Below are 13922 nucleotides of genomic sequence, written 5' to 3'. Positions count from 1 at the left end.
GGGACTGAGGCCCTTCAGGCTCCCACATGCCTCAGGGCCAAAAAAACAAACAAATAAAAAAAGATCAAACAGAAGCAGTATTGAAACAAATTCAATAAAGACTTTAACAATGATCCACATCAAAGAAAAAAATCTTTAAAAAAATAAAAAAGATTACTTTCTCAATTTAGAAATATCTGGTAAGCAATAGCTTCCTTTCTGACAAGATGAAATTCGAAGTTGAGTAACAAGTCTCCACAGCAGGCCATTAAATCGGATGGGAGTGAAAGAAAGCCAGCAGATGTCCAAGATGTGAATCTGTGTTAAAATGTGTATCTACATCTCTACTGTCTTTGAGTTTGTGAGGTTACTTCACATCTCTGTATTATCTTCATTACAATGCAGAGGGGAAGAGAATGGAATGAAAAGACCAAAGGTTTTCTCTTGTGACTTTTGCACAAGAAGTAGACTTGACTGCAGATATAGTCTTTTTTTTTATTACTAAGAAAGGGAAATTTATCATGTAGGCAAATCTCAAGTGATTTTCAGAAATACAAGACATAAAGTACGATGAGCTGCGAAAAATGCCACACATGTGAATGCATTTGAGCTCTGCCATTGGTAATTTGCATACTGTCACAAAAGAGAGGCTGATGCTGACTCACAGAAATTCTCCTATAGGAAACGCTACACTCCTGCTATAGATGCTGTTTTCCTGCTGGATCTGAAACAGAGAACAGTGTTCACACCGTGGCTTCAGCTTCCAGAGCCAAACTAGAAATCCTGCAGTTCTTGATGGAGAGCAAACGGGATAAAAATGGATTTTAAGCAAATAGTTTAAGATCTTACTTTAAAAATGAGCAGGGTATTACCTGAGAATTCCAGCCTGGATACAGAAGACTTAAGAAGAAGCCCATAATCATCAGAAACACATTTTAAACTATTTTTTTCCAATCTTGGATGCCAGCACTTCAAAAGCACTTAGAAATAATTTTTAATCAAGCGCAGCAGTCAAAATTGATGAACTGAACCTGATACAGGGGTATGTTATGTCTTTAGACTTCCACACTGAACTCCTTACCTTCTCCCATAAGTCTGTTTCTCTGTTATGCTTTTCCTTTTTCTTTTAATTACTGACAACATTAACCCCCCAGTTAGCCAGGTTTAAAACTGCAGCCAGCTTTTACTAATCTCTGTCTTTGTCTGCTTCCATTGAATCATTTGCAAAGTATTCCTGATTTCAAGGACACATATGAAGCAAAGCAGATTTTTCTTAGATTTTGGGATTGCACAAGCCAGAAATTTTTCAAAAGAATTTTGGGGTTACAGAGTTACCTTCTGTGGGGGGCAAGTAATTGAGAGCATAGAAATATTAGGTTGGAGCATATGAATTTGCTATTTTATGAGTCAAGAAATGGTCAAATATCAGTGATTTAAGAGGGTTCAACTTATTCAGGTCCTTATTACCATCATAATGTCCTGTAGGAAGAGCCATTTTTACACTAAGTTAGCTAGAACACAGTTTTAAAGGACAGTCCTTTAAATCAAATAAATTTAGCTTTATGAAGAACTCTCCGTGTCGTTATTATTTTTCATATTTCCCACTGCCCAGTAAACACTGTCACAGATCCATGTGGGTCTAATTAAAAATTCTTTAGTATTATCTGGATAAAGAAAAAAGCTTGGATTTTGGAGTCTGACTGCGGTCAGATCCTAGAGTTTTAGTTAGATTATATGCTCTATGACAAATAAGACTTCTCTATGGGAAATAGATGGGGAAACAGTGGATACAGGGTCAGACTTTATTTTGGGGGGCTCCAAAATCACTGCAGATGGTGATTGCAGCCATGAAATTAAAAGACACTTACTCCTTAGAAGGAAACTTATGACCAACCTAGATAGCATATTGAAAAGCAGAGACATTACTTTGCCGACTAAGGTCCATCTAGTCAAGGCTATGGTTTTTCCTGTGGTCATGTATGGATGTGAGAGTTGGACTGTGAAGAAAGCTGAGCGCCGAAGAATTGATGCTTTTGAACTGTGGTGTTGGAGAAGACTCTTGAGAGTCCCTTGGACTGCAAGGAGATCCAACCAGCCCATTCTGAAGGAGATCAGTCCTGGGATTTCTTTGGAAGGAATGATGCTAAAGCTGAAATTCCAGTACTTTGACCACCTGATGCGAAGAGCTGACTCACTAGAAAAGACCCTGATGCTGGGAGGGATTGGGGGCAGGAGGAGAAGGGGATGACCGAGGATGAGATGGCTGGATGGCATCACTGACTTGATGGATGTGAGTCCGGGTGAACTCCGGGAGTTGGTGATGGACAGGGAGGCCTGGTGTGCTGCGATTCGTGGGGTCACAGAGTCGGACACGACTGAGCGACTGAACTGACTGAACTGAAACTTCAGCTTCTTCATGGGTTGATACCAGATACCTCTTGGAGAGGCAGTGTAGCATGAGTCAGGCCCATGAGTCAAACACATACTGCTTTGAATCCTTACTGTGGCACTTTCTGCCCCTAAGCCTTTGAGCAAGTGACTCAGCATCTCAGATACTCAGGTCCCTGGTCTGCAAAATGGAGGTAATGATGCTTTATTGTGGGGAGGATGGAGATAATACACTGTGTTCATTCCTAACAAATGATAAGCGCTCAGCAAAAATGGGTCATATATTATCACTACTACTGCTCTTGTTGGGATAAATGAGATAATCTTTTCAAGTGTCTATTACAGGGACAGGTACTAATAAATAGTTATTACATAACAGTTTTCTGTCTTATAAAGAGACTTAAAACTCAGTAGACAAGACAGAACAAATCATCTTTCCCTGCAAATCTGCTTCTCCTCCTCTTATTTTTTCACCTTATTTATATGGCCACTCTGCACAGCATGCAGGATCTTAGTTCCGAGACCAGGGATTAAACCTGGGGCCATAACAATGAAAGTGCCGAATCCTAACCCACTGGTCCACCAGGGAATTCCCTTCCTCTTCTCTTTCTTTTCTCGGTGAATGGCATCAACAAACCAGCCAGTTGGCTACCCATGTTGTAATATGAGAGTCCTTGCAACACTCCTCTTCTTCAGTTTTGACATTCACACAATCATTGCTGCTGCTGCTGCTGCTGCTGCTAAGTCGCTTCAGTTGTGTCCAATTCTGTGCGACCCCATAGACGGCAGCCCACCAGACTCCCCCTTCCCTGGGATTCTCCAGGCAAGAACACTGGAGTGGGTTGCCATTTCCTTCTCCAATGTATGAAAGTGAAAAGTGAAAAGTGAAAGTGAAGTCACTCAGTCGTGTCCAGCTCTTAGCGACCCCATGGACTGCAGCCTACCAGGCTCCTCTGTCCATGGGATTTTCCAGGCAAGAGTTTTGGAATGGGGTGCCACTGCCTTCTCCGCACACAATCATTAAGTCCTATCAATTCTAACACCTGTATTTACTGAAAATCAGCACTCACTAACAGATCCCCTAGTTTAGGTCACTATCAACTTTCATCTCATTTTACTCTAATAGCTTTTTAACTCTTTGTCTTCAGTTTTGACATTTTCTATCAGATTCTTCGCACATAAGCTCAAAATGATCTTATCAATAGGCTAATCTCATCATTATAATCTCCCTTTAAAAAACATCTCATAGGTATTAAGCCCTTTCTCCTAGTCCACAAGGCTCTCCACCAACAGCTCCTGCCTATTTCTCAGCTTTCACTTTTTGCCAGGCCCACACGCCTGACCACAGCTTGTAGACCTGGGATGCAGCCTCAGGTACTCACAGGTGATGGGGATGATGTAGGTACTCAGGTACTCACAGGTGATGGGGATGATGTAGGTACTCACGTACTTACAGGTGATGGGAAGCAGGCGAGGGTTAGAGAATGGTGGGAAGGCAGGGACTGAAATAAACTCGAAGTGAATAACTGATGAAAAGGGCAGCTTGGAATGCTGGTCCATTTTCAGTAGAAAATAGAAACAAGGATCTTTAATGTAAATATATCCTGACAAGCAGCTTGTAACCTTTGCGGTAGACCTAAGGTGGTGAACTCCTGGATGAGCGATATCTTATCTTTACATTCCTAGAGTTTGACACATCACAGATTCTCAGGAAATGTGTTTGAAAAATGAGGGTTCTAGCACACCTAGATTTTATATAAACAAAATCTGGTGTTAACAATAGCTACATTTACTGAGCCTTTCTGCATGCCAAGCATTATGAAGGATTTCACATACAAAGTCACACTTGATCTTCATAGGACAAAATGACTAGCCTCCTCCCCTCACACCCCCATTTTTCAGTGAAGACAGAATAAGTCACTTTCTAGGTCAGAACTAGTGAAGGCTGGTGGGGAAGTTCATGTTTGTTCAGATATCAGAGCCCATGATTTATATTTGACAGTCTTTTTAATCTGCAAAAGCAAGTACAATCAGGCCCTTTGAGGATATGGGTATTACTTATAACAATCAACACTGATTTTTCAATAAGCATGTTCGAAAATTTTATACAGATCAAGTGCATCAAGGTAAAGAGTAAAAAGTGTTCCTAAGATGCTGCTATTCTGGCTGGTGGGGACTGGAAATGGTAAAATGTACTGTCAGCTGCAGTGTGAATTTCCATGTCACAGCCCATTTAGGTTAATGATAGTTAATTCAGAAACAATTCATACTTCCCCAGGCATCTTGCCACCCTGTAAATTCTAAAATCTCCACAGAGAAACTATAGTTTGAATGCACTTTGAGTTGATTGCAATACTCCTCTCAATCTTCTATTCTTGTTCTAAGGGTCAGAAATTACATTTCATAGTGAAAGACAATAGTAAAGACAAACACTGCAGACAGTTTGAAAAAAAAATCTAGACATTTTGAAAAATTCTGAAAAATCTAAGTGTTCTTGATGCTGCTGGACATGAACCAGGTCTGTAAGGACAGGGATCACTTGACACGCAGACTGCAGCGTTGCTAAGCACTGTCATAAAACGAGGCAGGAATGCCAGGCACATCTGCTGGGGGCATTTCCTAGCAGGGTTATCGTGGGCTGCTAGCCAAGCCCTGGGATGATGCTTGTTCTCAAGACCCAGATGGTGTAACAATTGCCATTTTAATAGCTTTAAACCTGCATTCAGAGGAAAGCTTTAAAGCACACGTACAGCAGTAGGTTTGCATACTGGGAGCAAGAAAGGCAAATTCTTTGACTGGGAACTCTGTGGAATATACCTGGTAAACACATATATTACCTTGCTGTTTATTATAATTTTTGCAAAGGCAGAATATGAGACTCTATCCTGCCGCCTCCATCTCTCCCAGACTGCCACTGCCTTTGCTGCAGTAAACTCCCAGCCAGCGCATCAGCATCCATGCTGGCTGCTGTCCAATCTGATCACTCACTACAGTTCAACTACAGTTTAGAGTCACCTCCAAAGCCCCCATGGCTTCCCACTGCTGTAAGCAGAGAGACCATCTCATCAGTGGGGCCTGGTTCTTGTCATCCGCTCCAGTTTAGTTCCTACCTCACCAGTTCTGGCAACCGTGAATGTTCAGAATGTCAGTTTTCCAGACCCACTGTGGCTCTAAGGTTGCCTAGCTCCCTCCTTTGTTTCTTCTTTCTCCCACTGTCAGGGAGCACCAGCTTCTCCTTTAGATCTCAGTTCAGTTTTCCCTGGGAGAGACCTCCCCAGGAAGGTCAAATCCCCCTATAATATGCTCTCTTAGCACGAAACACCTCTTGCTCTTGGCTTTGATCAACGTTTAGATTTCAATCTATTCATAACATTACATGATGTCACTGTCCTAAGAAGACGGTAAGCATCACAAGAAGAGAGACTGCGTCTGTTTACCTTCGGTACTATCTTCCCAGGAACCAGCACAGAGTGCAGCAATGGGCCAAACACAAGAATGTATGAAAATAAACTCAGGCTTTAATTCTGATGGACAAAGAAGTCAAGCTTCTTCTGTTAGGGTGCAGATTATTAAACACTTGCAAAAAGTTCCAAAAGGTGGTGAGATTATACATGAAAAGCTCCTTGCATGGGATCATATTACAGTTATTTAACAGAATCACAGAATTTCCAGTCTAGAGCTTGCTTAGAATAATATTTCTGATTTGAAGGACTTCTCTGGTGGTCCAGTGGCTAAAACTCCAAGCTCCCAATGCAGGTGGCCTGGGTTCAGTCTGGTCAGGGAACTAGATCCCACATGCCACAATTAAGAGTTTGCATGTTGCAATGAAGATCCCACATGCCACAACTAAATACACCCTAAATGCCACAATAAAAACCAAAGATCCTGCGTGCTGCAACTAAGACCTGGAGCAGCCCAATAAATAATTTTTTTTTTAAATTTCTGATTTTGATTTTAGTTTGTGGAACGTCTATCTTCTGTCTCCCCCTTTCTTCTTCCTCCTGTAATTTTAAAAACATCTTTAATGAGACATAATTGAAATATCATAAAATTTATCCATCTACAGTGTACAATACAATGAATTGTACAAGTGTCATCACAATCAAAGTTTAGAGCATTTCATAATCTCTGAAAGAATCCCTGTACCCATTAGGATCATTACCCACCCTTCAGACATAGGCAACCACTAATTTACTTTCTGTCTCTATAGATTTTTATTATTGTAGCATTATGTATCAGTACCTCTTTATCTTTCACTGTTAAATAACAGAATCCATTGCGTGAGTATAACAGGCCTTCCCAGGCGGAACTAGCGGTAAAGACCCTGCCTGCCGATGCAGGAGACGTAAGAGTCTGTGTTCAATACCTGGGTCGGGAAGATCCCCTGGAGGAGGGTACGACAACCCGCTCCAGTATTCTTGCCTGGAGAAATGCCATGGACAGAGGAACCTGGTGGGCTACAGTCCCCAGGGTTGCAAAGAGTTGGACACGACTGCAGTGACTTGGCATGCACGCTTGCAGCCGGTGGACATTTGGGTTGTGTCCATTTTGAGGCTACTATTAATAATACTGCTGTAAACATTTGTGTACAAGGTTTTTGTGTTATATATTTTCATTTCTCTTAGGTACATACTTAGGAGTAAAAATGCTGGGTCACATGGTAATTCTGTTCAATATTTTGAGGAACTGCAAACCATTTTCCAAACTGGCTGTGTCATTTTACGTCTCTACCAGCAGTACAGGAGAGTTCCAACTTCTCCAAATCCTTGTCAGCACTTGTATTATCTATGTATTTATTTATTGTCTCCTAGCAGGTATAAAGTGGTATCTCATTGTGGTTTTTGATGTGCATTTCTCTAATGGTTAATGACGTTGACCATCTTTTTATGTGCTTATAGGCCATTTGTATGGAAAATTGTCTATTTAGATCCTACCTATCTTTCAATTGAGTTGTCTTTTTATTATTTTGTTGTAAGGAAGTAACTTTGAAATCATTTTACTGGCTATTAGTATCTGTAACAACGTGGAGAAGGAGACAGACAAGAACAAAAAAAAATGTAAATTAGATTTATATCAAGGAAGAAAACTATAGAATGAGACAAGATTAGAGATCCAAAGAATGTGCTAACCATCAAACAATTGCACTCATCTCCCATGCTAGGAAGGTTATGTTTAAAATCTTACATGCTGGGCTTCAACATCATGGGAACCAAGAACTTCTAGATGTCCAAGCTGGGTTTAGAAAAGGAAGAGAAACTAGAGATCAAATTGCCAATATTTGCTGGATTTTAGAGAAAGCAAGGGAATTTCAGGAAAACATCTATCTCTGTTTCATTGACTACACTATAGCTTTTGACTGTGTGGATGATGACAAACTGTGAAAAGCTCTTAGAGGGACAGCAATACCAGACCATCTCACCTGTCTCCTGAGAAACCTGTATGCGGATCAAGTAGCAACAGTTAGAACCCTGTATGGAACAACTGACTGGTTCAAGAAAGGAGCATGACAGGGCTGTCCACAGTCACCCTGTTCGTTTAACCTAAATGCTAAGCACATCATGAGAAACACAGGATGGCTGAGTTACTAGTTGGAATCAGGATAAGCGGGAGAAACATCAACAACCTCAAATATGCAGATGATACCGTTCTAATGGCAGAAAGTGAAGAGGAACTAAATAGCCTCTTGATGAGGGTGAAGGAGGAGAGTGAATGAGCCGGCTTAAGACTATATACTAAAAAAACAAAACTAAAAAACTAAATTATGGCATCCAGCCCCATTACTGCATGGCAAATAGAAGGGGAAAGGTGGAAGTAGTGACAGATTTCCTCTTCTTGGGCTCCAAAATCACTGCAGACAGTGACTTCAGCCAAGAAATTGGAAAATGATTGCAGGAAAGCTATGACAAACCTAGACAATGTGTTGAAAAACAGAGACATTACTTTGCCAACAAAGGTACATATGGTCAAGGCTATGGTTTTCCCAGTGGTCACGTACAGTTGTGAGAGCTGGACCATAAAAAAGGTAGACCTCCAAAGAATACATGCCTTGGAACTGTGGTGCTGGAGAAGACTCCTCAAAGTCCCTTGGGCAGCAAGGTGATCAGTCTCCCTGAATATCCACTGGAAGGACTGAAGCTGAAGCTCCAGTCTTTTGGTCATCTGATGTGAACAGATGACTCATTGGAAAAGTCCATTAATATTTATTGTTTGAACAAATAGATCACACAGTGATATTTCTGATGTCCCAGGGAAGGTTATGAGAACTATAAAGTGACAAGAAAATGGGGTTTAGAGGCAAAGAGAACTGGGTTTGATTCCCAACCATATTATTCCAGCTGTGAGACCTAAGGAGAAAATTTACCATCTCTTGCCCTTAGTATCTTTTCCACAGAGTAGGGCTAATAACAGGTGCATCATTGGGTTAAATAAAATAACCAGTAAGAAAATGCCTGGCACAGGTTAGCTTCTTGAAAAGTCTTAGTGTCCTTTATTTTATGCAACATTGGTTTGGAGGTCTATATAACTTCATCTACCAATGTGAAAGGTAATTTTCAGAATCTGCCTATTTCTATGCCATAACTGTGTTGGAGTTCAAGATCTAGACAAAAAGGCAATGAAAATAACAAAGTTCAGATCTCAGTGTTACTCTCTTGCTGTCCCTTGACTCGGTTTTGTTCCGTTTGAGTCTTGCTGAGGGCAGTCCTGCATAGTGGTTTGGAGTGCTGGCTCCAGCCTCAGAGCGCACAGGCCTGGATCCTAGCTTCACTGGGTGATTCTTTAGGCAACTTACTTAACACTGCAGTGCCTCAGTTTTCTCATCTTTTAAATGAGGATAATACTGGTACTAACTTCACAGAACTCTTTTGTGAACAAGTTTAGAATAGTGCCTGGCACACAAGCATTCAATAGATGCTGTCTGTTATCAGCTATTGCATTTTGGGGGTTGAAAATTCACTTCAGTTTTCCAAGTTTACACCTAACGCTTCATGTAGAACAGCTAATCCTTTTCTGACTCACCTTTAATGCTTTAATCAGCATAATATCATCACCATCATTAACACAACTCCCTCTCAGACAGTGATTCCATGTACTCTGGCATAGTTCTTCATGGTACTTTATAGTTACTAACTCCTTACTCTCACAATAACCATTATTTTCTTTCTCCCATCTTACAGACACAGAAACTGAGGCACGAAGAGGCAAAGCCATTTGCCTACGGTTACATAGCTAGTAAATGGTAGAATCAGGATTTGAATCTAAGTAGAATGGCTCTAATCTCTGCATTCTTAATAACTTAGTTATATTACCCACCCAAAAGTATATTAACACAGGTATCCCCAACATGATAAAGACATAGGTTTATACCCAAAAAAGTAAAATAATTATTTTAGGGATTCATGCTCCTCTATGTCAAAATACCAGACAGAAACAGACCCTTCAGGATGAGGCCCAGCTCTTCTAATTTCTAGTTTTGTGATTTTTCACTAAGCAGCTTAAGGTCTCATCTGTAAGTCAGGGAAAAGTAACTCCTGCCCTACTTCTTTCATTGGGCTATTTTGGGGATAAAATTGAATAAAATCACAAACTAGTATCTTGTTTGAAAAACTAGATACTAAAAAAATTAAGCTAACAATAAAAAAGACTGTTTTACAAATTGCAACGCTCTATACAAATAGTTGGTTGTTTTTTGGTTTTTGTTTTTAAGTTCCTTTGAAAAGGCTTAAAAAATAGTCTTAACAGGCTCTCACCTAGACTTCTGAAATAGATTCCAGACACTACCCTGCCTCCAGTCTCTCACAATTGGAATCTATGCTTCACAAACCATCATCTGATCAGTGGTCTAAAAACAAGCTATTTTCCCTTTAAAATATATTTTAGAGAAATCAAGTATCTACTGAAGTTATTATAAACTCCTTGGCTGTGAGTCTGGGGACTATAGAGATATGGGTGGAAGCAAATCATAACTGAAGGGTAGGAATAAGCACTGGAACATATGGAGACTCATGGCTTAGTCCTAATTCTGAAAACAGGTAATCTTGGAGAAGCAATTTCACAGCCCTTTGGAGTATAATTTCTCACAGGTGGCACCTAGTATATATGTGTATCTATGTAGCTAATGAGACATTTATTGAACACTGAGCATGAAATAATGAACACATTAATCTATAATCCATAGTATAAGTCATAGTTCTGTGATTCTACTATTCAGCTTCTATTGCCCACTGTACAAAAGCCTAGTCTTTACTCTTAACTCCACCACTCTCACTGTTTGATTCACCTAGTGAACCTCTCCTGTTCACTTCAACCTCAGCAGTCAATCACCTTCTTATCTGTAAAGGTTCACCTTAAAGGCCAAGAGTCTAAGAAACCATCCCTAATCCCTGAACAAGATGGTTTTCCATCCTCTTTTGAACCCCTGTAACATTTTTCCCCCCTCTCTAATACACTTCTGCCTGGTCTGATCTTCCAGATAACAAATTCTCCTATCTTCACTGATGCTCGAGGGTAAGCTGCTTAAGAGCAAGGCCTGCGATTTTCTCCTGGTTTCTCCTGTAAAGGCCAGCAGTGATTGATGAGACATATGCTCCTACAGGAAACAAACAGTGCAACCTTTAGAGGGTTAGATCTTACTGGTTCCAACTGACATACACTAAGGTGAGAGGAGTCAAGGCCCATAACGATCGCACGCTGTTTTCTGACAAGGCGCATCCAGCAGCCATCCTAGAATGGTGCGGTGGCATGGGGACACTTGCACCATCGATAATAGAAACAACCAAATGATGGGTTAATGGTGAGAAACTGCTATTAATGCAGGTAACCCTTTAACTACATTGGTTTGAACCATGTGGGTCCACTTATACAGATTTTTTTTCAAGTAAATACTAAGCCACAGATCTGAAGGAACCCCAATCACAGTGGGCCTTATAACTATAAGCTATACACAGATTTTCCACTGTGCAGAAGATTGGCACCCCTAACCAACACATTTTTCAAGAGTCAATTGTACTTTATATTGAGACAATAATGAACATGTGAGGTTGAGCCAGATAAAATTTCTATCCTCAAGAACAACAATTTGATATAATTTAATTTGCTAATTTATGTATTATCTATCTCCCTTCCCCCATCTACTCATGAATAAGTCTCCATAAATGCAGGCATGTTGGTACATTTTGTTCACTTTTATATCGCCATTGCCTGGAACATAGGGAAGTGAAAGTGAAGTTGCTCAGTCGTGCCCAACTCTTTGCGACCCCGTGGATAGTAGCCTGCACCAAGCTCCTCTGTCCATGGGATTTTCAAGGCAAGAGTACTGGAGTGGGTTGCCATTTCCTTCTCCAGGGAATCTTCCCAACCGAGGGATTGAACATACTTTATTGCCTATTTGTTTCCTCATCCTGATTACTCCCATTCTTCAGATGAGTAAACTGACACTTGATGAGATCTAACTAGCCCAAGTTAAACACAGTCTTAAGCAATAATATATGCTAAGCCATTTATATTTATGCTATAGAAGTTGTTCAAATTCAGGCTATCTTTCCTCCATTGACTAGACCATGCATATTCTATTGGAAATGGTAAAAAGAAATTACAGAATACTAAAAAAGAGGTCATGGGGAAAGGGAAAAATAAATACCAGTCAATGAGTTTGGGAAGGCTTTTATTCCTGTTAAACTGTAGCATGAAACAATATCTAAAAATTACCCCCAGCCTTTCATGTCCTCTGCCTGTGCTGCCTTCTGGGGAACAGGGTAGATGATAGATGGCTTTTGTTTGCAGCCTACAACTGAGCTTCTGTAGGACTATCAGCCTCTCCCAACAAGCAAAGGAGTATTCTCACTCTTTTTACCATCTTCTCCATGGATGAAATCAGGGGCTCACACTTACAAAATCGTATTTCTTTAAAAGATGTTTCCCTAACCTACCTATGGAAAAACAATGTCAAAAAGAACAAGCTAATTGTATTTTTAAATGAAAGAAGGAGTTTGAGTTTGAAATTTGCTAATGTTCCTCATCCCCTTTCAGTGCAAAGATGCAATTTATTGTTTGGAAAGGGAATAGTGTAACCCTGGAACATCTTGCTCAAGAACAATGGTCCTAATCTGTTGCTCCTGATGCCTCATGTAGGATTTGTGTAAGAGTGGACCTTGATAATTTCCACTTTTGCCTAAATGTCCTTTTCCATCCTCCAGAAAGAATCAGTTCATTTTCTAGGACATGAACCCCAAGCCAGTCTGATATATATTTTCTAAAAGTTGAAAGAAGATAAATGGATGATTTTTCAAAATCTTTTAAGTAAAATGAACAAGTCTAGCTATCATAAAATCACAGTGACCCTCCAGAGTGATTAATTCTTTGAGATTCATAAGAGATTTTGAAACAGAGGTGGGGAAAAGCCCACATGTCTTTCAAGAACTTGCAGTCTAACCTTGGAAGTGCCAGGCTGCAAAACAGGAAGGTAGATTATGAGCAAAGGCTGGGAGTCAGACCAAATGAGATCAATCTCCAGACAGACTAGTGACTGGCCTCTGGCAAGTTAATTAATGTCCTTAAGCAAGTCTGAGCTTCCCAGGTGGCTCAGTGGTAAGGGACTCACCTGCCAAGGTAGAAGAAATGCATTTAATCCTTAGTCAGGGAAGATCCTCTAGAGAAGGAAACAGATACCAGTCCAGTATTCTTGCCAGGGAAATCTCTTGGACAGAGAAGGCTGGCGGGCTACAGTCCATAGCGTCTCAAAGAGTTGGACATGACTTAGTGATTGAACAACAACAAGGCAAGCTTTCCTCATGTGTAAAAGAAAAATATTGCCACCTACACTATGAGGATCAGAAAATGAATGTAGAACACAGCACAGCACATGGTATACAGCAAGTATTAAATAACAAGATATCAAATATTAGGTAGCACACAGAAGGAGGGAGAGTTCTCTAAAACTGACTCTCTCCTAATGCTCTAGCCCTGGGTAGGTTTAAATAACTCTTATTATAAACAAAAGGAATACATTTAGTATCTATTTGTTTGCCTCTAGAACTAATTCAGCACCACCTTAGTTAGCCCAAAGAAACCCAATTTAAACAAGATTTAAAAGAGATTGCTTCTTTAGTCCCAGACAGCACAATTCAAGAAAGCAGGAGGATGCTCTGTTCCTTAGGTCATTCGCTATGTGGACGGGCCATTTGCTATACAGAATAGCTTCCGCTGTCTCAGAGATCAAGATTCAAAGAGAAGTAAATACAACACCTAATCCAAAATATAAACAACTCATCCCTAAAAGGAACATTGGATGAAATAACCAGGATCCTTACCAGTTTGGAGCTTTCACTTTCAGGAGATGGTTTAAGACCAACTTCGAGACTGGAGTCTTCCTCACCACTAACCAGTTCAGAGCCGCTCTGATCCTACGAGACATTAAAAAAAAAGAAAAGTAGCAAAGATGTCATTCTTCACTCACAGTCACCTAAACTGTACTTTATCAGAGTTGCTTGCTTTATTGTTGTAGTGGATATTGTGGATATGGTGGATATGGCTTCCTCTTTTTCCTTTCCAGTAGAAGT

The 13922-nt window shown here is 40.4% G+C and overlaps 1 protein-coding gene across 15 annotated transcripts in view; it reads right to left on the bottom strand.

Annotated features, from left to right (window-relative positions):
• Positions 1-13922, bottom strand: part of PATJ (PATJ crumbs cell polarity complex component) — a 390464-nt gene that overhangs the window by 94430 nt on the left and 282112 nt on the right. For all 15 annotated transcript variants that reach the window (XM_060410212.1, XM_060410237.1, XM_060410189.1 and 12 more), the window contains one exon: positions 13674-13766. In XM_060410212.1, coding sequence (XP_060266195.1) covers positions 13674-13766 — 93 coding nt within the window. The remainder of the gene's footprint in view (positions 1-13673; positions 13767-13922) is intronic.

Source organism: Ovis aries, chromosome 1 (genome assembly GCF_016772045.2).
Source record: "Ovis aries strain OAR_USU_Benz2616 breed Rambouillet chromosome 1, ARS-UI_Ramb_v3.0, whole genome shotgun sequence".
NCBI classification, from domain to species: domain Eukaryota; kingdom Metazoa; phylum Chordata; class Mammalia; order Artiodactyla; family Bovidae; genus Ovis; species Ovis aries.
The sequence above is the reverse complement of the archived record's forward strand: the minus strand, read 5'-3'. Positions and strand labels throughout refer to the sequence as shown.